Source organism: Hyperolius riggenbachi, chromosome 3, assembly GCF_040937935.1.
Source record: "Hyperolius riggenbachi isolate aHypRig1 chromosome 3, aHypRig1.pri, whole genome shotgun sequence".
Taxonomy (NCBI): Eukaryota; Metazoa; Chordata; class Amphibia; order Anura; family Hyperoliidae; genus Hyperolius; species Hyperolius riggenbachi.
Genome location: NC_090648.1, coordinates 36,744,485 through 36,766,799, shown reverse-complemented (window position 1 = coordinate 36,766,799; position 22,315 = coordinate 36,744,485). Strand labels below are relative to the sequence as shown.

The window sequence follows — 22,315 nt, the reverse complement described above, 5'->3', positions numbered from 1 at the left end:
TTCTGTCTTCATTGGAAAGTAGACTAAGCCTTCTTCTCAGCTATTCTAAGTGGTCTGAGCAACATAACTAGACCACCAATATTTTGCCGTGCTTTGTTTTTAAGATACAACTTGGACTATTATCGCTTGCTTCAGTCCCTCTTTTTTGCCTTAGAGGAAATAAATATGAACCCAGAAATTCTGCCAAACATTACTTTAGGGTTTCAAATGTACGACACTTGCAACGTTCCTCATTATGAGCTACAAGGTGCATTAGAAGTTCTTACTGAATCTGGTCCACTTGTGCCAAACTACAGATGTCTTTCTAGATCACCATTTACAGCAGTGATTGGATGCGTTGTGTCTGCAAACACCATTATCTTAGCCAATGTTTTAGGCACCTTAAGGTACCCTCAGGTAAGTAGAAGCTGAATATATGTATTTCCATTTTTATAACTGTTATATGTACTAACATATATAGTGTATACTGTAAGCTGAAGTACTTGTCCATTAAAAACTCTGTTCTTGAGGGAGGGAGGTGAAACTTTACATTGTTCCTTCTTATGCAGTAACATGTTAGATGAGTAGTAGATTATGACAGCTGCATTGATCATAAGTAAAAACAAAAACATCTATTGTCACATATTCCCAGCTCCCAGTGAAATTAGTGCTGAGATGACATAAAAGACAAATGTCTGCTAAAACCATTAACTATACTGCAAAAAAAGGAAGAATGTGCTTTCCACACTTATGAAATGACCTTGAGCCAAAGTCATGAGGGTTAACTACAGGAGGGTGCACAAAAGACTGTCCCATCTGTTTGCCACACACGAGTACCAGAAAGAAACACTTGGTGTAATTTCTTGTCTTTATCCCGTCGATCAACCCAATATTTCTGAGGAAGAAAAAGGAGCTCTTAACTGGCTTAAAACCCGTCGGGACAAGGGGGAGGAAATATTGTGATACTACCCTTGCAAATGTATCTGACTGAAGCAGACAGGCAACTTGGTGACTCCACAATATATGAAAAATTGAGGGGGAACCCTATTGAAAAAGATAAATCTAGGCTACGTAACCTGCTGAGAAGGGGGTGGAAATGGGTTTTCTTTACCAAAAAAAGGGAGAAAATCTATTTGCAGAGTCTCCCAGGTCTCCTGTCTGGTATTATCTGCCAAAAGTGCATAAAACATTGATCAATCTACCAGGACGACCGATTGTCTCAGGGGTTGGATCTCTTACTAAGATTCTTTCAAAATTTCTTGATATGAAATCAAGACCTTGTTTTAGGACAGTTAAATGCCTGTTACAGAATATGGTGGATGTGTTGTAAGACCTTGAGTCTTTTGAGTGGAGGAGTGGTCTTGATGTGGTAAGTCTGTATAGTAGGATCCATCACGGAAAGAGGCTAGACACAATACACCAAGTACTAGATAAGTTTAAAGAAGAGTACGCTAATTACATTGTTGAATGTTTGAAGTTTGTTTTGGAACACAACACATTCAAATTTAATGGGGAATGGTTTAGGCAGCTCTCAGGGAAGACCATGGGGACTCCTGTGGTCCCGACATATTCCAATCTTTTCCTTTCTGTGTGGGAGGATAGGGTTATTTGGTCTTCTAGCCAAGTAAAATGTGATGCATTCATTAGCAGGGGTGTTGCTAGGATCCTGGAAGATCCAGGGCACCCCTGGGCAGTGGGCACCAAGGGAGAGTAAGTGCAAAAAATGGGAATGGTCATGCAGAGGGAAAGTGGAAGTGGTCATGGGTGATGTCAAATGGTGTAACTTAAATATGATAAATACACAGCTTTTCAAACAGGTAGAGTTATTCTGTCTTATCCTCAGCTGGCCTGGGTGCTGTGCTCTGCTGGCAGTTATGCTGTGCTGGGTTTGCGGTGATGCTGTGCTTGCTGGGCTACCTGGTCTGGCTGTGATTCTGTGCTGGCCTGGCTGGCAGTTATACTGAGGCCTAGCTGCTGGTGATATTATGCTTACTTGGTTGGTGGTTATGCTGCAATGATGCTGGCCCAGCTGGCAGTGATACTGGGCTCAGGGCTGGCTGGCTGGCATGCTGTGAGGACTCCCAGTGTACCCACCAGCTGCAGGGCCAGACTTGTACCAATATCACCATGGAACCCAATTACAACAGCAGGGTTAGATTAGAGTCATCGGACATGAGAAGGGGGGGGGGGGGGGTTGGGGAAACTGATAGATCACAGGTAGGCATTTAAAAAAAGTTAAAGGTTTAAAACCCGGACATAATATTCAATAAAAACATGTTTTCCTACTTTTTATATGCCATACGGTTATCATATTTGCATTTGTGCATAAGTATTATTATTCATTTATAAGTTTATTGTTTAACTTTCGGATGCAGCAGGAAAGCTGTCAGGGATGCTTCTAAAGCCTATGTTTTACCCTTTGAATTATGTTCTAGTAAAAAAAAATGCTGGTTGTATATAATATGCTGTGAATAATCAATTAGAGCAAAGAAGAAATTCTGGGTTATATTTCGCTTTAAAGTTAGGTAAAAGAAACATAAAAGAAACAAAAGGCTTTTGGGCAATTTAGAGTGAGGCTAGGAATTTGAGAGCAGAAATATAGGAAAGCAAATAAAATTGAGTAGCAGGTTAGCGTTACTGATCACAAGATTACAATGATTAAATTGACTTAAGACAGTCAACGACATGGCTATGTCATGGTCTACCTCTAAACTGCTTGTTACATTAATTTATTTATATTTCAGATTAGTCCCCTCTCAAGTGTTTCTCTCCTCAGTAATCGACCAGCATTTCCATCTTTCTTCAGGACCGTTGCCAGTGACAAGTTTCAGTCCAGAGGTTTGGCTAAAATTGTTCTTCAGTTTGGTTGGACTTGGGTAGGTCTGCTTGCAGCAAATAATGATTATGGACAACTTGGAATTCAGCCAATTAAAAAATATATTATCAAAGCTGGAGGATGTGTGGCCTTCACTGAAACCATTTTTCTGGACCAGCTGGACCGTAATGCACCACACATAGTGAAGGTCATCAAAGAGTCAACGGTGACTGTGATCATTGCCTTTGCTCTTGATGTCGATTTAGTTCCCATCATGGATGAGATGCTGAAACAGAATGTCAGTGGAAAGCTTTTTGTTGGCAATGCTGGCTGGGCCAAAAGTAACTTGTTTTTAATGGGGAAATACTTTCAAGTTATTTCTGGGGCTGTTGGCTTCGGACTTGCCCGTCACTTAGTTCCAGGACTGAAGGATTTTGTTGTCAGGGTGGAAAATTCTTCCTACATTGAACAGAAGTGGAAGCATTTATACTGGGAAAAGATTTTAAACTGCAAGTTTTCTGTTGACATAAGCAATTCAAGTTCACTGGATGCTCTTGTCAAAGAATGTCCAGGCGCAGAAAGTATCAGCAGTGTACGAAACAGCTACACCTACACCAGTAGCTTTAAATACACTCATAACATTCACGATGCAGTCCATGTTGTGGCCACAGCTTTAGAACTTATGAGAAAATGTGAAATGAGTGGACGGTTTTATTCTTCAGAGAACTGTACAAGCTTTAGGAACTATAAGCCATGGCAGGTAATTAACTTGTGCTTTTTAAGTGATAACTTGCTTCTAACTAGGGATGGACAGAAATGCCAAATTCCGATTCTGACTGATTTCTGCTTCCTGATAAGTGTCTTTCTGATTTCTGCAGAATGTTATTGTGCTTTTCTAAATAAAATTGGTTAACTGTAAATCTCTCTCTCTCTCTCTCTCTCTCTCTCTATATATATATATATATATATATATATATATACTAGCTGATTGCCCGGCGTTGCCCGGGTATGTATTTGGCTGGTGTTGGCTCCGCCTACTTTTTCTAACCCTAACACATAATTACTCACTGACCAAGTTTGTGAGCTTTGCGGTCTTTGGTATCAATGATCTGCTTTGAAATGAAACAAATCTGATTGGCTGTGTGTGGCTCCACCCCTTTTCTGAATTTGAACCCCAGTCACACAATAACCAACTGTACCAGGTTTGAGGCCTGTGCCATTAACAGTTCAAGAATGGTAGCAATTAAATATTCCCCTTGAAAAGCAACAGATGAAGTTTGATTCACTTTTGTAGGCTCCACCCACTTTTCTGAATATTAATCCCAGTAACCAACTGTGCAAAGTTTAAAAACCCTGGCATTAACAGTGTAAGAATGGCTGCAGTTTACATTTTCCCAGTGAAATGTGTATTTGTCTCCACCCACTGATGATCCGGCGTTGCCCGGGAATGTATTTGACTGGTGTTGGCTCCGGCCACTTTCTAACCCTAACGCACAAACACTCAATGACCAAGTTTGTGAGCTTTGGGGTCCTTGTCATCAATAATTTGCATATTCCCATAGAAATGAAACAAATCAGATAGGCTGTTTGTGGCTCTGCCCCTCTCCAGCATTCAAACCCCAGTCACCCAATGACCAACTGTAGCAGGTTTGAGGCATCTGCTATTAACAGTGTAAAAATGGCAGCAATTTAAATATTCCACTTGAAAATCAACAGGTGAATTTTGATTGGCTATTATAGGCTCCACCCACTTTCCTGAATATTAATCTCAGTCACCCAGTGACCATCTGGGCAAAGTTTGAGAACCCTGCCATTAACAGTGTAAGAATGGCTGCAGTTTATATTTTCCCAGTGAAATTTGGTTTTGGTTCCGCCCACTATTTGTAACCTAGACACACAGTCACTCAATGACCAATTTTGTGAGCTTTGGGGTCCTTGGCATCGATAATTTGTACTTTCCCTTGAAATGAAACAAATCTGATTCACTGTTTGTGGCTCTGTCCCCTTTTCTGAACTTGAACCTCAGTGACCCAATGACCAACTGTACCAGGTTTTAGGCTTGTGCCATTAACAGTGCAAGAATTGCAGCAATTTTAATATTCTCCTTGAAAAGTGACATGTGATTTTTGATTGGCATTTTTAGGCTCCACCCACTTTTCTGAATATTAATCCCAGTCACCCAGTAACCAGCTATGCTAAGTTTGAGAACCCTGCCATTAACAGTGAAGAAGGGCTGCAGTTTACAATTTCCCAGAAAAATCTGTTTTTAACTCCACCCACTTTTTGTAACCTTGACACAGTCACTACTCAATGACCAAGTTTGTGAGCTTTTGGGTTCCTGGCATCAAAATTGTGCTAATGGAAGCAGTTTATCCAGCAAAGAAATCTAGTTCTTTTTGGCTCCGCCCCTTTACTGAATTTGAACCCCAAACACTTAACAACCGACTGTAGCAGGTTTGAGGCCTCTGCTATTAACAGTGTGAGAATGGCTGCAGTTTCAATATTCCCCTTGAAAATCAATAGGTGAATTTTGATTGGCTCTTGTAGGCTCCACCTACTTTTCCGAATATTAATCCTAGTCACCCAGTGACCAACTGTGTGAAGTTTGAGGACCCGGCCATTAACAGTGTAAGAAAAGCTGCAGTTTACATTTCCCCATGTAAAAAGTTAGTTGTTTTTGGCTCCGCCCACTATTTCTAATCTTGACATACAGTCACTTAACCACCCTGGCGTTCTGATTAAATCGCCAGGGTGGCTGCGGGAGGGTTTTTTTAAAATAAAAAAAAAACTATTTCATGCAGCCAACTGAAAGTTGGCTGCATGAAAGCCCACTAGAGGGCGCTCCGGAGGCGATCTTCCGATCGCCTCCGGCGCCCAGAATAAACAAGGAAGGCTGCAATGAGCGGCCTTCCTTGTTTCGCTTATATCGTCGCCATAGCGACGAGCGGAGTGACGTCATCGACGTCAGCCGACGTCCTGACGTCAGCCGCCTCCGATCCAGCCCTTAGCGCTGGCCGGAACTTTTTGTTCCGGCTACGCTGGGCTCAGGCGGCTAGGGGGGCCCTCTTTCGCCGCTGCTCGCGGCGAATCGCCGCAGAGCGGCGGCGATCAGGCAGCACACGCGGCTGGCAAAGTGCCGGCTGCGTGTGCTGCTTTTTATTTCGTTAAAATCGGCCCAGCAGGGCCTGAGCGGCAGCCGCTGGCGGTGTTGGACGAGCTGAGCTCGTCCAGACCGCTCAGCTGGTTAATGACCAAGTTTATGAGCTTTGGGGTCTTTGGCATCAATAAGTTGCATTTTACCTTTGAAATTAAACAAATCTGATTGGCTGTTTTTGGCCCGCTCCCTTCAGAATTTAAATCCCAGTCTCCCAGTGACTGACTGTAGCAAATGTTAGGCCTCTGCTATTAAGAGTGTATGAATGGCAGCAATGTAAATATTCCCCTTGAAAATCAAAAGGTGAATTTTGATTGGCTGCTGTAGGCTCCACCCACTTTTCTGAACATTAGTCCCAGCCACCCAGTGGCCAACTGTGTCACGTTTGAGAACCTTGCCAATAACAGAATGGCTGAAATCAATCTAACAAATCTAATTGGCTGTTTGTGGCTCCACCCCTTTAGTGCATTTGGACCCCAGTCACCCAATGACTGACTGTATCAGGTTTGAGGCCTCTGCCACTAACAGTGTAAGAATGGTAGCAATGTGAATATTCCCCTTGAAAATCAATAGGTACATTTTGATTGGCTGTTGTAGGCTCCACCCACATTCCTGAATGTTCATCCCAGTCACCCAGTGGCCAATTGTGTAAAGTATGAGAACCCTGCAATGTAAAAAATGAAGTTGTTGGCACCGCCCACTTTTTCTAACCTTGACATACAGTCACTCAATTATCAAGTTTATCAGCTTTGGGTTCCTTGGTATCAATACTTTGTATATTCCCATTGAAAAATAAACAAATCTGGCTGTTTGTGGCTCTGCCCCCTTCCTGAATTTGGGCCCCAGTCACCCAGTGACCAACTGTACCAGGTTTGAGGCATCTGCTTTTACCAGTATAAGAGAATGGTAGCAGATGAAATATTCCCTTTGAAAATCAAATGGGGAATTTTTATTGGCTGTTGTAGGCTCCACCCACCTTCCAAAATCTTAATCTGTCACCCAATGACCAACTGTGCAAAGTTTGAGAACCCTGCCATTAACGGTGTAAGAATGGCTGCAGTTTATATTTTCCCAGTAAAAGTTGTTTTGGCTCCGCCCACTTTTTGTAACCTTAACACACAGTCACTCAATGACCAAGTTTGTGAGCTGTCAGGTTCCTGGCATCAAAAATGTGTGAATGGAAGCAGTTTATCCACCAAGGAAATCTGATTGGCTGTATGTGGCCCCGCCCCTTTAGTGAATTTGGACCCCAGTCACCCAATGACCGGCTGTAGCAAGTTTGAAGCCTCTGCAATTAAAAGTGTAAGAATAGCAGCAGTTTAAATATTCCCCTTGAAAATCAATAGGTGAATTTTGATTGGCTGTTGTAGGCTCCACCCATTTTCTTGAATCTTAATCGCAATAACCCAGTGACCAAGTGTGGCAAGTTTGAGAACTCTGTGATTAACAGTCTAAGAATGGCTGCAGTTTACATTTTCCCATTTAAAATGAACGGCTGAAATTTGATTGGCTGTTTTACGATCCACCCACTTTTCCTGGATTTGTAACCTCGGTCACCAAGTGACCAACTGTGCCATGTGTGGGGACTCTGGCTTGATTACTGTGAGAATGGCAGCCTTTTACATTTTTTCCATTGACTTGAATGGGTGGAATCTGATTTGCTGTTTGTAGCTCCGCCCAGGTGTGCAGGGGGGCCGCGAGACCCCCAGAACATATCATCTCAGGTAGTAAGGGATCTGTGTACCAAGTTTCGTTCAAATCGGTCAAGCCGTTTTCGCGTGATCGCGGCACATACACACACACATACACACACACATACACACACACACACACACACACATACATACATACATCCGATTTTATATATATAGATATATATATAGATAGATATATAAATATGTATATATACACTATAAACGTCTGCAGTCTCTGATTGGCCTAATCCTCCGGAGTCTTCTGATTGGCCTAAAATGTCCATGATAATGCGATTTCCCTGGTAATTGCATTCTTTGATTGGTCCAATGCTTCTGATTAATCTTATTGGCCTAACATTTCTGAGTGTCGTTAATGCAGTATTTCCATGGAATTTCGATGCATACCTTTTTCTGCTCGGAGATTCCGAAATCTGAATTCCACAGAGATTGGAAGCTTACCCCTACTCTTAACATTTACAGTCTCTGCATCCTTTGACCCTAAATTTCTAGGATTTTTTAGCAGAGTAGAGGCTAAGAGATCCAGCAATCCTGCTGTTAGGTGGCAAGAGTTTGCAAGCCTCACTTGTGTCATGCCAAAATACAGACTTATTACAAAATGTTCTAACTGCAGGTGATGGTAATTTGGTCCCTAGCGGTCTCTTGATAAAATGAGCACAGCGACTGCAATGTTAATTCTAGCTTTTCTGGCACACAGAGGGTAATATTGGCTCCACTGGTGCTGATAATTATCTTAATTAAGCGGCATGAACACCAGTAGAGGGGTAAATTAAGCAGCGAAATGTAGCCCTTATATTGGTGGAGATGGTGGTTGGTCAGGATTAGGCATTGTTAGAGGGAGAGTTCAAGTGAGAATGGGGCCAGGTTAGGTGCAAGTAATATATAATTACAAATTGCTGATATTTTACTACTGTAATTAGCTAGAGCCCAAATGGTAGATTATCGGTAACTGTATCAATGACCTACTAGTGGTTTCCCCGGTACCCAAATTACCGTGGCACCCATTTCCAATGTATGCAGTGAAGGAATGCTTCTGCAATCGCAGATCCACTTTTTCACTCACATGTTAAAGTGGACCTGAACTCTTGCACAGGAGGGACAGAAGAAAAACAGTGAGAAATGCACCCTGTATGTATTTAGAGAGTTTAGCTTGTTTAATTCTCCCTCCTTTGTGTTTAATCACTAGCTGTAATCTGATCTCTCCCCTGTGTCACATGATTGTCTAGGGCAGAGATGGCAGATAAGCCCACTTGAAAGCACTGGATGTTAACAATATGTCTGCTTTCATGAATCAGGAAGTAACAGTGCAGATGTATTTAAAGATTTCTATCAGTTGTAACAAATAAATATTTTTTGTTTGAAGGTTATGATGCTGTTGTGATTCTTTTAGAGCAGAAAGGACTTCTGAGTTCAGGTCCACTTTAAGAACCATGTGAGAACTGTAAAGGTTTTTTGCCACAGAGTTTACAAAGTGCCTGGAGAAGACCACAAAGGGTAGGAATTTTATCCAAGTAAAAACAGTCAGTTAGTAATTATGTTTCTGGCAGAAGTACCTTTCAGAATAAGTTCTTTAAGTGCCTACTGCCAACTTCAGAATGGCTAGAAATGTCTAACAACCTACATTTTAGATATAATTGTCAGTGGCATCACTAAGGAGGTATGGTAAGTGCAGACCGCACCAGGTGTCACCAGCAGAGGGGGTGACACCAAGCTCCAGGCAAAGAGTGGAGTAGGCTATGTAAATACAGACCAGGCTAGTGGCTGATGTACTTCTCCCTCCTGGTCTTCTCCCTTCTGGCTGCTCCGTGTTGAGATGATAATGGAGTTCAGAGGTCACCAGGGCCATATGGTGATCATCTTAAAGGACACCCGAGGCTAAAATAAACTAATGAAATAAACAATTGTATCTATCTTCCTTCTCTTAAAAATGACTTTTTAAGATATTCCATAGTTTCATCTTATGTTTTATGTTTAAAATAGTTTATTGTATTGTTTTTCTCAATGACACATTCATTGAGGTATGCCAGAGCTAAAATTTATGAACTGTTGACCCTTTTTATCTCTTTCCTGCTCTCTGAAGCCATTTCCTGCTAGGACAGTGTTTTGTAGTTGGAATTTCTTATCAGTGAGGGTCACACTGTTGTCACTTCCTGTCTGAGTCAGGACTGAGTCAGCCACTTACATACCTGAATTTAGCTCTTTCAGACAGAGAAAGAAAAAAAGGAGCACAGACTAGTTATTTGTGTGCTAGGCACTGTACATACACATGTCTATCTCATCATGTCACATGTCTCCTCGGGTATCCTTTAACAACCCCCTATAACAAGCAACGTTACTACCTGATGAGGTTGGAGGTTCATGGGGTAAGAGTGGTTGACACCATGATTTTCCGCACCAGGTGACACCCTTGTGATGCCTCTGGTAATTGTGTATCTAAGGTAAAACCAGATAAGAATGCATTAAGCTATGGGGTAACAAGTATACTTTATGAAAATGTTTTTACATTACAGCTGTTGCATTATATAAAGAATGTGAGGATAACACTGAGCAGTGGGCGTGAAATTTACTTTGATGAAAATGGAGACATTCCGCCCACACATGATGTTGTCAACTGGCAGAAGAGCTCAGATGGCTCCATGTACTATGTTGATATCGGGATATACGACAGCTCAACATTACCAGATGCGACGTTCCATATCAACTCTAGTTTTTTCAGGTGGCGCCTGGGTGACTCACAGGTGGACTTCTATCATTAAAATGTGCAAAAAGTGTATATGTTCATGATTTATGTTTGCTTTCTACACTACAAATGTAATGCTGAAATGCACCGTTTATAAGTTAAAAAATATTGATGAAATATATTGAAACAAAAAACAACAAGTCAAGAGGTTTGCATTTGGAAGGCCGAAAATCCATCCATCTGGAGGATGGCCATAGCCTCCAAATTATGCAATGGTTGCCATTTTGGAGGCACTTTCAGAAATTCATAGAAAAAAAGTCTCTGATTTGCTGTCTTTTTTGCACCTGATTAACTATTTGACAGGATACTCTGATAGTGTATCTGAGACGGTAGTGTATATATATATATATATATATATATATATATATATATATATATATATATATATATATATATACATACCTGGGCCTTCCTCCTCTGCCACCTGGATCCTCCATAATGTACAGTATAGCGGGTGCGATGTTATCCTCGCATCGCGCGCGCAGATTGGCGCATTATGCTGTGCACGCTGTGCGCGGTGCAGTGCGCGATGTAGCTTTGTGCATCTTTTAGTGTGCACAAATCTACTTAAGGGGCACTAAGTTCAGATAAGGCACACTAACCTCAGATAAGGCCCACTAACCTCAGTTAAGGCACACTAACTCAGATAAGGCACACTAACCTCAGATAAGGCACACTCAGGGGCGTCTGTGTCATTAGGCAACTATAGATTTTTGCCTATGGCGCCGTTGGTGGTAGTGGGCGCTCTCTCGCCGCTCTGTGCGTGTTTTTTTTTTTTCTCTTTCAGCCAGGTCGGCGCCGGCTGTGACAGGCAGCTCAGCCTGTGCCCGGCGCCGCCTACTGGTCCGCCCCCTTCCTCTCCTCCTCAGAGCGAGCAGCACGCACGTTAGGTATTATGTGCGATGCCGCCGCCTACTGGTCCGCCCCCTCTACCCGCCCCCTCTCTGTACAGAGCGTGTGATCGTCGCACGCTAGTTTGACACGTCGGCGCCGCCCCTACCTCCGCCCCCAGCCTGTCACACGTGGTCGCCGCCGCTGCAGATAGATCGTCGGTCGGGGAGAGGAGTCTTCTGCAGGTGAGTAAATACTTTTCTTTTTACAGGTGTAGTGAAACACTGCCCGCATTAGGATAATTTTCTGGGGAACGCTGGCCACATTACGATTATTTCCTGGGGAACGCTGGCCACATACGATTATTTTCTGGGGAACGCTGCCACATTAAGATTATTTCCTGGGGAACGCTGGCAACATTACGATTATTTCCTGGGGAACGCTGGCCACATTACGATTATTTCGTGGGGAACGCTGGCAACATTACGATTATTTCCTGGGGAACGCTGGCCACATACGATTATTTTCTGGGGAACGCTACCACATTAAGATTATTTCCTGGGGAACGCTGGCAACATTACGATTATTTTGTGGGGAACGCTGGCAACATTACGATTATTTCCTGGGGAACGCTGGCCACATACGATTATTTTCTGGGGAACGCTGGCCACATTAAGATTATTTCCTGGGGAACGCTGGCAACATTACGATTATTTCCTGGGGAACGCTGGCCACATACGATTATTTCCTGGGGAATGCTGGCCACATACGATTATTTCCTGGGGAACGCTGGCCGAATGACGATTATTTCCTGGGGAACGCTGGCCACATACGATTATTTTCTGGGGAACGCTGCCACATTAAGATTATTTCCTGGGGAACGCTGGCAACATTACGATTATTTCCTGGGGAACGCTGGCCACATTACGATTATTTCGTGGGGAACACTGGCAACATTACGATTATTTCCTGGGGAACGCTGGCCACATACGATTATTTTCTGGGGAACGCTACCACATTAAGATTATTTCCTGGGGAACTCTGGCAACATTACGATTATTTCGTGGGGAACGTTGGCAACATTGCGATTATTTCCTGGGGAACGCTGGCCACATACGATTATTTTCTGGGGAATGCTGGCCACATTAAGATTATTTCCTGGGGAACGCTGGCAACATTACGATTATTTCCTGGGGAACGCTGGCCACATACGATTATTTCCTGGGGAACGCTGGCCACATTACGATTATTTCCTGGGGAACGCTGGCCACATTACGATTATTTCCTGGGGAACGCTGCCGCATTACGATTATTTCCTGGGGAACGCTGGCAACATTACGATTATTTCCTGGGGAACGCTGGCCACATACGATTATTTTCTGGGGAACACTGGCCACATTAAGATTATTTCCTGGGGAACGCTGGCAACATTACGATTATTTCCTGGGGAACGTTGGCCACATACGATTATTTCCTGGGGAACGCTGGCCACATTACGATTATTTCCTGGGGAACGCTGCCGCATTACGATTATTTCCTGGGGAACGATGGCCACTTTATGATTTATTATCTGGTGAACGCTGGCCACATTACGATTATTTTCTGGTGAACGCTGGCCACATTACGATTATTTCCTGGTGAACGCTGGCCACATTACGATAATTTTCTGGAAACGCTGCCGCATTACGATTATTTTATGGTGAATGCTGGCCACATTACGATTATTTTATGGCGAATCATTGCTGCGTTATGATTATTTTCTGGTGAAAGATTGCCGCATTACTTTTATCTCATGAAGAAACATTGCTGCGTTACGATTCTTTTCATGAGGGGGGCAACCCAGGGGGGGGGGGGGCACCACAGGTTTTCTCGCCTGGAGTGACAAAATGGCTAGAGACGCCCCTGGGCACACTAACTCAGATAAGGCACACTAACCTTGGATAAGGCACACTATTATTATTATTATTATTATTATTTATTGTATTTATAAAGCGCCAACATATTACGCAGCGCTGGACAATAAATATATACAATGATACAAGGATGACAGACAAAGTTATACATACAAATTGTACAAAATATATGGGCTGGTTAGGTAGGCCCAGTAATACAAGTACAGGCTGTCATAGGACAGGAGCACATGATCCTGTAGATTACACTAGGGAGTGGAGGACTCTGCCAGAGGCTTACAATCTAAAGGGAGGGCTGGAAACACTAGGTGGGGCTGTTAAATATTCCTTAGAGAGTTACTGTGTGGTAGGAGGTGGGTAGGCCATCATAAAGAGGTGGGTTTTGAGGGCTTGCTTGAATGTGTTGAAAGAGGGAGCAAGTCTGATGGGTGGTGGAAGGGCATTCCAGAGGGTGGGGGCAGCTCTTGAGAAATCCTGCAGGCGGGCATGGGAGTGTGAAATGCGTGGGGTGGTTAGGCGAAGGTCGTTGGAGGAACGGAGGGGGCGACCTGGTGTATACTTGTGAACAAGCTCCGAGATGTAGGTAGGGCAGGTTTTGTGCACAGATTTATACGCCAGGCATAGAATCTTGAAACTTATCCTGAAACGGATAGGGAGCCAGTGCAGGGATTCACAAAGGGGAGATGTGGATGCAGAGCGGTGCGAAGAATGGATGAGTCTTGCAGCTGCGTTCATCACTGATTGAAGGGGGGCAGTGCGGTTCAGGGGGAGGCCAGAAAGGAGGGAGTTACAGTAATCAAGGCGGGAGATGATGAGGGCATGGATGAGCAGTTTGGTCGTGTCCGGGGTTAAGAAGGGGCGGATGTTGGAGATATTACAGAGGTGGAAATTGCAGGCTCTGGTGATGTTTTGGATGTGTGGGATGAAGGAGAGGGTGTCCAAGGTGACACCCAGACAGCGGGCCTGGGAGGTAGGGGGAATGGTTGTGTTGTGGATTGTGAGGTGGAAATCTGGGATGGGTGCAGCAGCATGGGGTGGAAAGATCAGGAGCTCAGTTTTGTCTAGGTTAAGTTTTAGGAACCTAGCTGACATCCAGGAGGAAATTGCTGAGAGACACGAGTAGACCTTGTTTATGGTGGTGGATGAGAGATCGGGGGTATGGAGGTAAATCTGAGTGTCATCTGCATAAAGGTGGTAATTGAAGCCCAGGGAGGAGATAAGCTTGCCAATGGAGAAAGTGTATATGGAGAAAAGAAGGGGGCCTAGAACAGAGCCCTGGTGGACCCCAACTGAGAGGGGGGCAGGGGTTGAGGAGGAGCCATTGAAGGAAGTGGTGAAGGAGCGATTGGATAGGTAGGAGGAGATCCAGGCCAAGGCAAGACCATGGATGCCCATGGACTGTAGTGATTGGAGGAGGAGGGAGTGGTCAACAGTGTCAAATGCTGCAGAGAGGTCAAGGAGGAGCAGGATGGAATAACTGCCTTTGGCCCTGGCAAGGGTAAGGTCGTTGACCACCTTGGCGAGGGCTGTTTCAGTTGAGTGTGCAGGTCGGAATCCAGACTGTAGGGGGTCAAGTAGGGTATTGGTGTTGATGTATTGGGTAATGCGCTGGTGGACTAGGCGTTCGAGGAGTTTAGAAGCATAGGGAAGGAGGGCGATTGGGCGGTAGTCTGAGAGTAGGGATGGGTCGAGTGAGGGTTTTTTCAGCAGGGGAAGTACAGTGGCCTGTTTGAATGCTTTGGGGAAGATGCCTGTGGAAAGGGAGAGATTGAACAAGGAGGTGAGGACTGGGGCCAGGTCAGGGAAGTGGGGACGAAGAGTATTTGCGGGTACCGGATCACAGGGAGAGGATGTGGGGGGGGGGAGCCCAGGGCCGGGCCGAGGCATAGGCTGGAGAGGCTCCAGCCTCAGGGCGCAGTGTAGGAGGGGGCGCAGAATTCATTCAGCTGTCATTCCTAATTGTGTTTGAAGCAGAAAGAAATAAGAAAAGGGGATACATGGCAGTGAATGCAAGCCAGATAACTAGATATTAAGGTGTTGGGGAGGTTGTGGGCCCTGTGGCCCTCTTAGTCTAATAGCAATCAGTGTGTGACAGCTGGGGTGGGAGGGATGGAGGGGCGCACTTTGGTGTCTCAGCCTTGGGTGCTGGAGGACCTTGTCCCGGCTCTGGGGAAGCCACTAGCAGCAGGCTGACTTCATCAATGGTGGCAGGAGCAAAAGAGGCGAGGGGTGGATGAGACAGGGGAGCAGCTTGGAGGGAAGGCAAGGGGACAACCTGAGAGGCATTGGGAAGGGAGGGATGGAGGAGGGAAATTCCATAGCGTATTGTTGCAATTTTAGTGGTGAAGTGGTTGGCAAAGTCATTGGCTGAGAGGGAGGAGCTGGGAGGGGGAGGAGTGGGGTTGAGGAGGGAATTGAAGGTAGCAAAAAGCTGTCGAGGGTTGGAAGCTTGGGTTCCAATCAGTGCAGCAAAGTGTCTTTGTTTAGCCACAGAGAGGGCAGTGTGGAAGAGTAACAGTTTGGCCTTGTAATCTAGGAAGTCAGAATTGAGATGTGATTTCCTCCATTTCCGTACAGTCGCTTGAGTTTCTTTCCTGAGGTTACGTGTGTGGGTGTTGTGCCAGGGTTGGGGGGCTTAATAGGGCGGAAGATTGAGGGGGCAGCTTGATCTAAAGCAGATGAGAGGGCAATGTTATAATGTGCAGCTACTTCATTGGGGCATGTTAGGGTAAGTAGGTGGGAGGAGAGGGAGAGAAGGGGACTTGCTAGGACATTTGGGCTGAGATTACGTAGGTCTCTCTGCCATCGACCAGGCTGAGGGGTGGGGAGAGAAGTTGTTGGTGGGGAGATGGTGAAGGTGAGGAGGTGATGGTCAGAGATAGGGAAAGGTGCGATGTCCAGGTTGCTGAGGGAGGTGGACTTTGAGAATATGAGGTCAAGAGTATGACCAGCGCGGTGGGTGGCGGAATTTGTGTGCTGTGAGAGACCAAGGGATTTGGTGAGGGAGAGTAGCTGCTTGGCCGCAGTGGAGATAGGCTCATCGATAGGTAAGTTGAAATCCCCGAGTATAATGGTGGGGAGGTCAGACGACAGGATGTGGGGGAGCCAGGAGGCCAGGTTGTCGAGGAAGAGTGAAGTTGGAGCAGATGGGGGGTGATATAGGACCGCAATGATGGCTGGGAGAGGTTGGTACAGGCGGATTACATGGGCCTCAAAGGATGAGAAGTGCAGGGAAGGGGGTGGTGATAGGACCCGGACGGTGCAGGGTGCGGAGAGAAGCAGACCCACTCCTCCTCCAGACCTGTTGTCAGGTCTGGGGTTGTGACTGAGATGCAGTCCCCCATAGGAGAGAGCAGCGGCTGCGGTACAGTCAGAGGGGGTGAGCCATGTCTCTGTGAGGGCGAGGAAGGTGAGGGATTTGGAGAGGAAGAGCTCATGGATGGATGTGAGCTTGTTGCAGACAGATCTGGCATTCCATAGACCACAAAACAGAGGGAGAGAGTGCCTGGGGGTTGTATGGATGGGAATGAGATTATTATGGTGTGGACTGCGGATGCTAGAGGAGTGTGGAGGGGCTGGAAGGGGGGTGGCTGGGAGTTTAGGGACCAGTGGGGGTCTAGGGATGGGTGGGTTGAGGATGGAGGGAGAAAGTACTGGGACCAGCTGGAGAAGCAGGTGGAGGAATAGCATGTGGTTAACCTCAGATAAGGCACACTAACCTCAGATAAGGCACACTAACCTCAGATAAGGCACACTAACCTCAGATAAGGCACACTTACCTCAGATAAGGCACACTTACCTCAGATAAGGCACACTTAGCGCCGGTTAGTGAATCAAGCCCAATGTCTCATTCTTGACTAACACAACCACATGTTGATAAAGTCATGCTTACAGGGTCAATAGATTTATTGCAGATTGAATTAAAGTAGTTGAATCAACCAAGAAATCAAATAAGCAGCAGGTGCCCCCTGCACGGTGTCCTATGGGAAAATATTTATTTTTATAACAGTGTTATTTGAATTACAGGTTCCTCGCTCAGTCTGCAGTGACAGCTGCCCCTTGGGATTCAGGAAGGCCCCATTGCAAGGACAACCTAACTGCTGCTTTGAATGTATTCAATGTTTACAAGGAGAGATCTCCAATCAGACTGGTAAATTATATTTATTATCTATTGTTTATTTGGTGACAACATCTTCTGTATCGTTAAACATTTTTTGAAATGAATATATGATCGTTCAATGCGAAAATGTTCTCACATGTAGATTAACCTCCCAGCCGGTAACCTCGAGTCAGGCTCAGGGTGCAAATTTAAAAAAAGCCAGGAGCGGAAATTCCGAGCCTGAATCGGGGTAGCCACCGTGAGGTCTATGTAGAGCCTGAAGCGCAGCTATTTTCCTCCCAGTTCTCAGAGTTTCTGGATCCCTCTGGTGAGATTGCCATTTGTCATCAGATGGCAATCTCACTATAGGGCTACAGCGCCACCCAGAGGATGCAGGGAGAATTGCAGAGATGGATGCCAAGAAGGTGGGCTGCTGGAGATCTTACTGCAATATATATTTTTCCCTTGTTTTAAGATCTAAAAGCATGTGAAAATGACCCCTAAAATCTAGAATTAATCATACCGCCAGGGAGGTAAGAGTCAATGGCAACAGCTTTAGCGCTTAATAGCAAAGCCTCACTAAATTGCCAGGTATATTATGGAGAACAGTGAGAACATGGGGAAAATGTTTTCAAAAAGACTTTGTAGTTTTTGAAAAAAAATCAGTTTTAACTATTTGAGGACCACAGGCTTACAACCCCCTAGTGACTAGGCCATTTTTTACAATTCTGCACTCTGCAGATTTAACAGGCAATTGCTTGGACATCCAACTTACCACCCAAATTAATCTTGCCTCCTTTTCTTGACATCAACAGAGCTTTCTGTTGGTGGCATCTGATTGCTGCTGCAATGTTTTTTTTTATTACTTTTATTGTATTTTTTTATTTAGAAATCACTATTACTATATAAAATAGTGATTTCTATGGGTCTTTTCTCTGCTCTTATTCTCTAATGGGCGCAGTAAACCCCCTGAGTCCCGACATACCACATCTAAAAAATTACTCAAACTTTAACATACAAAACCTAACATTCTAGCCTCACCCAACACCACAACCGTTTCATAGACCGTACCACACTTAGCTATTTATAGATGCATTCCTCCCTCTGAAGAGATGTCACTGTTTTGTCATTCATGACGGCTGTACAATGCAGAGCACAGACCACGTGGGACTACAAAGCCTTAGCTATACCAGCCCACATAGTCCATGATATGTTGGGGTTTTGGAAGAGAGGGCTAAACTTCCTCCAGAACTTCTCCAGAGCCCCTTGTTCATACAGGGAGGGGTTGGGCTCACGCCTGTGGGTGTAGTCCCTGGGGGTGTTCATGGTGGCACATGACCACAAACAAAGTACTTAAATATTAATTAACCATGAACACTTGGGGAGACCCGGTGGTACTTTCAAAGATGTTCTTCTGGGATTGCTATACACTGTGACTGCCACACATCGGCACCCCATCCCCCTCCCCTGCTGAAACACATAGCACCCCTCCGGCACCCAGGGCACTCACAGCAACCTGCACTGACACCACTGTAATCCTACAAATAGCCAATTAGCCTTGGCTTTGTGCAAGTGTACCTATAAGGTTTAATACTGTTTTAAAGGAACAGGGTAGTCACAACAAACATTGATTGATTGAAATTTCCTTTGTCAGTTTACTTGGGGGCATGCGCAAAAAGCATTGGTAAAACTACCATAGGCAGAGAGCGCATAGCAATTCTACCAATACTTTTGAAAGGTAGCATGGGTTGGGCAATGAATGTAGCCTGTATCACCTAGGTAATACATTCCTCACCAGGGTACCGTGCGCAATGGCACATGCGTGATGGCAAAGCACGTGCTACTTAGGTAACAAGTGTTTTGCTACCTATCATGCTACACGCCCTACACACATGCAGTTTTACCAAGGTGTTGTGCATATGCCCCAAGTGAGCTAACGGAGGAAAAATCTAAATAAAGTTTTAATGATAACTGTTTCTGCATTAGTTACCAGCTTATTTTTTTATCTAGATTCCATTGACTGTATGAAATGTCCCTGGGATCGGTGGCCTAATTCACAAAAGTCCAGCTGTGTTCCTAAGATGCTTGAGTTTCTCAGTTTTAAAGAGCCTTTGGGAGCAATTTTGGCAGCTGTCAGCATTTTATCTGCCTTCACACCTGTGTCTATTCTGAAGATTTTCATAAAACATAAGAACACCCCAGTAATCAAAGCCAACAACTATTTACTAAGTTGCCTTCTCCTGGTATCACTGTCTTTGTGTTTCCTTTGCTCTTTGGTGTTCATTGGATACCCCCAAACTGAGACATGTCTTCTGCGCCAGACTTCATTTGGCCTAGTCTTTGCTCTCTGTGTTTCCTGCATCTTGGCCAAAACAATTATGGTGGTGTTGGCTTTCATGGCCACCAGACCAGGCAGCAGTCTGCGGAAATGGACTACACCTCAGCTGTCCTATTTGATTATTTTTGTGTGTTTCTTCATACAGTTTATTTTGTGCATTGTTTGGTTATTATTTTCTCCTTCATTCCCACAAAACAACATACAAATTAAGCCTGGATTCATCATTGTTGAGTGCAATGAAGGCTCACTTATTGCCTTTTGGACCATGTTGGGTTACCTTTTCATTCTAGCTACCATTAGTTTTGTAGTAGCCTTTTTGGCTCGGAGACTTCCTGACAGCTTCAATGAGGCTCAGTACATTACTTTTAGCATGTTGGCCTTCCTCAGTGTCTGGATATCTTTTATCCCAGCATACCTCAGTGCTCAGGGCAAATACACTGTGGCCATGGAGATCTTTGCCATCTTGGCCTCCAGCTGGGCTCTGGTTATCTGTATGTTTCTTCCAAAGTGCTTCATCATCTTGTTCAGACCTGCCATGAACTCTAAAGAACATCTAATGGGAAAAAAACAAAAAGACTGATCGGACTTAACAGTTTGAAAGCAAAGAAACCCCAAGTCATGCAAACTGATGAAATTAAGCAAATGAATGAACATATTGTACATGTGTGTTTATTAATGAAAACAGATTTTAATCTGATAGCAGTCATTTTTGCTGAGAAATTATTGTTCAAAATTGCGGGCAGCACCGTATGAATCAAAATTCAATTGTATTTCTTCCTTTAAGAAACCTTTTCATTTTACCGGCCACATGCAAGATCTTGTAGGGAGTGTAGTAAAGCAATCACTGGGGATCATGCAGTAGTACAGAGGCACCAAAGGAATAAAAACAGTTGATTAAAAAGGTTAAAATGAAGTGGGCAGTGGTGGACTCACCCCTTTAATATAGACAAAGCTTAGGGATCGTTCATTTAAAGGACCACTATCTTGAAAAATTGTAAAACTGAATATACATATTAATAAGGACATTTCTCCCAGAGTAAAATGCACCATAAATTACTTTTCTCCTATGTTGCTATTACTTGCAGTAAGCAGTAAAAATCTGACAACTCTGACAGGTTTTGGACTAATCCATCTCCTCACTGGTGATTAATAGTGTTTCCTTTATTCTATACAAAAGCACTCTATGGAAAGGATCTATATTATGTGTCAGCAGATGGTGTTCTGAAAGGAGAGCCACACCTCCCAGATAACACCTGGGTGTCAAAAGGCTGCCTACATCAAAGGAGGCCAGGTCTGCAGGAGGCAGGGCTGGCCCGCTCATGAGGCGGGATGAAACTTTTGCCTCAGGCGGCAAATTTCCAGGGGCGGCACCCGCCCGTCCGTGGGTGCGGGGAGCCGGCCCGCCGAGCTGGAGGGGTAGCTGGCAGGACGGGGGTATTGGGCCAGCGGCGGGGAGGGGGGTCGGACCCCCCCTCCCTCGCCTGGGTCCCCCGTCCTCCGCTCCCCTCCAGCCTAAATAGAAGCAGCCGTATGTGTAAGAGGCACGGGCGGGGAGACACTCACCTCCTCCTCGCTCCAGCGTGCGCTCCACTGACATCACTTCCTGCAGGACGCTGCAGGAAGTGACGTCAGTGGAGCGCACAATGGGAAGAGGTGAGTGTCCTCCCCGCCTGTGCCTCTTACACATACGGCTGCTTCTATTTAGGCTGGAGGGGAGCGGAGGACGGGGGACTCGCCAGCGGAGGACGGGGGACCCAGGCGAGGGAGGGGGGGACCCAGGCGAGGGAGGGGGGGGTCCGACCCCCCTCCCTGCCGCTGGCCCAATACCCCCATCCTGCCAGCTACCCCTCCAGCTCGACGGCCCCCCAGAGCGGCGGGGGGGGGGGGGGGGGGCGGTGACAATTTTTTAAAAATTTGCCTCAGGCGGCAAAAAGTCTAGGGCCGGCCCTGGCAGGAGGGCAAGTTAAAGCCAGTCTCCCTGGTTCCAAATCATCAGGCTGCCCTTAAGGTTTTAATATCAAATATCAAGGCATCAAGTCGGACCTATGCATATCATTTTTGTGTACATATCACATGCATAAACCACATTATTTCATTTATTTGTAGGGATGCTCATTGAGATTCCGCAGAATCTAAATGTCTGCATTTCCGATCGGAAATCCGCATTTCCAAACGAAATTTGGAAATCGAAAAATGAAAATTGGAAATCGGAAAATGGAAAACAGAATACTGCGGAAATCCGATTCACCGCACCTCTGTAATTTTAGCCCATTCATAGAACCCGGATGCATTCGACCAATCAGAGAGTTCAGTTTTTCTGATTTCTGTTTTTACCCTTTTTTTTTTATTTTTTCTATTTTTTGCATTCTCTGGTTCAAAAAAAATGACTAATAAAATACTCCTCAAAAATGGGAAATCAGAAAAATGGGAAATCAGAAATTGGAAAAACAGAAAATGGCATTGGCGGAAATCGGAATTACCACAGAATCGGAAATGGGTATTTCTGACCATTCCTAATAAGGAGACAGGCAGGAAAAGCCAAGTTTGGTCTTGGAATTGGAATTTTGTGGGTAACAGATCTGCTCTCATATTGCACATACAGTAGAAGGTTGTGAAGATTTGGCTATAGAAGTCATAACTTTAAAGGGGTTCTTTCGCGAAAAAAGTAGGCATTTAAAAAATGTGACAGATGACAGGTTTTGGGCCAGTCCATCTTTTTAAGGGGGATTCTCAGGGC

At 44.9% G+C, this 22,315-nt stretch overlaps 1 protein-coding gene across 1 annotated transcript; it reads left to right on the top strand.

Annotated features, from left to right (window-relative positions):
* Positions 1–207: 207 nt before the first annotated feature.
* LOC137562034 (extracellular calcium-sensing receptor-like) lies at positions 208–20,158 on the top strand. The gene is made up of 5 exons (XM_068273376.1): positions 208–396; positions 2,724–3,554; positions 10,171–10,398; positions 17,168–17,291; positions 19,251–20,158. Exons 1-5 carry the CDS (start codon positions 208–210, stop codon positions 20,156–20,158), a joined length of 2,280 nt encoding a protein of 759 aa, XP_068129477.1.
* Positions 20,159–22,315: the final 2,157 nt, after the last annotated feature.

Bases quoted from the DNA above. Each gene is read 5' to 3' on its own strand.
- LOC137562034 (XM_068273376.1), top strand. From the start codon at position 208: ATGTACGACACTTGCAACGTTCCTCATTATGAGCTACAAGGTGCATTA. The intron at 3,555-10,170 runs GTAATTAACTTG...TTTACATTACAG, and splicing joins GGAACTATAAGCCATGGCAG to CTGTTGCATTATATAAAGAA. The intron at 17,292-19,250 runs GTAAATTATATT...TTTTTTATCTAG, and splicing joins AGAGATCTCCAATCAGACTG to ATTCCATTGACTGTATGAAA.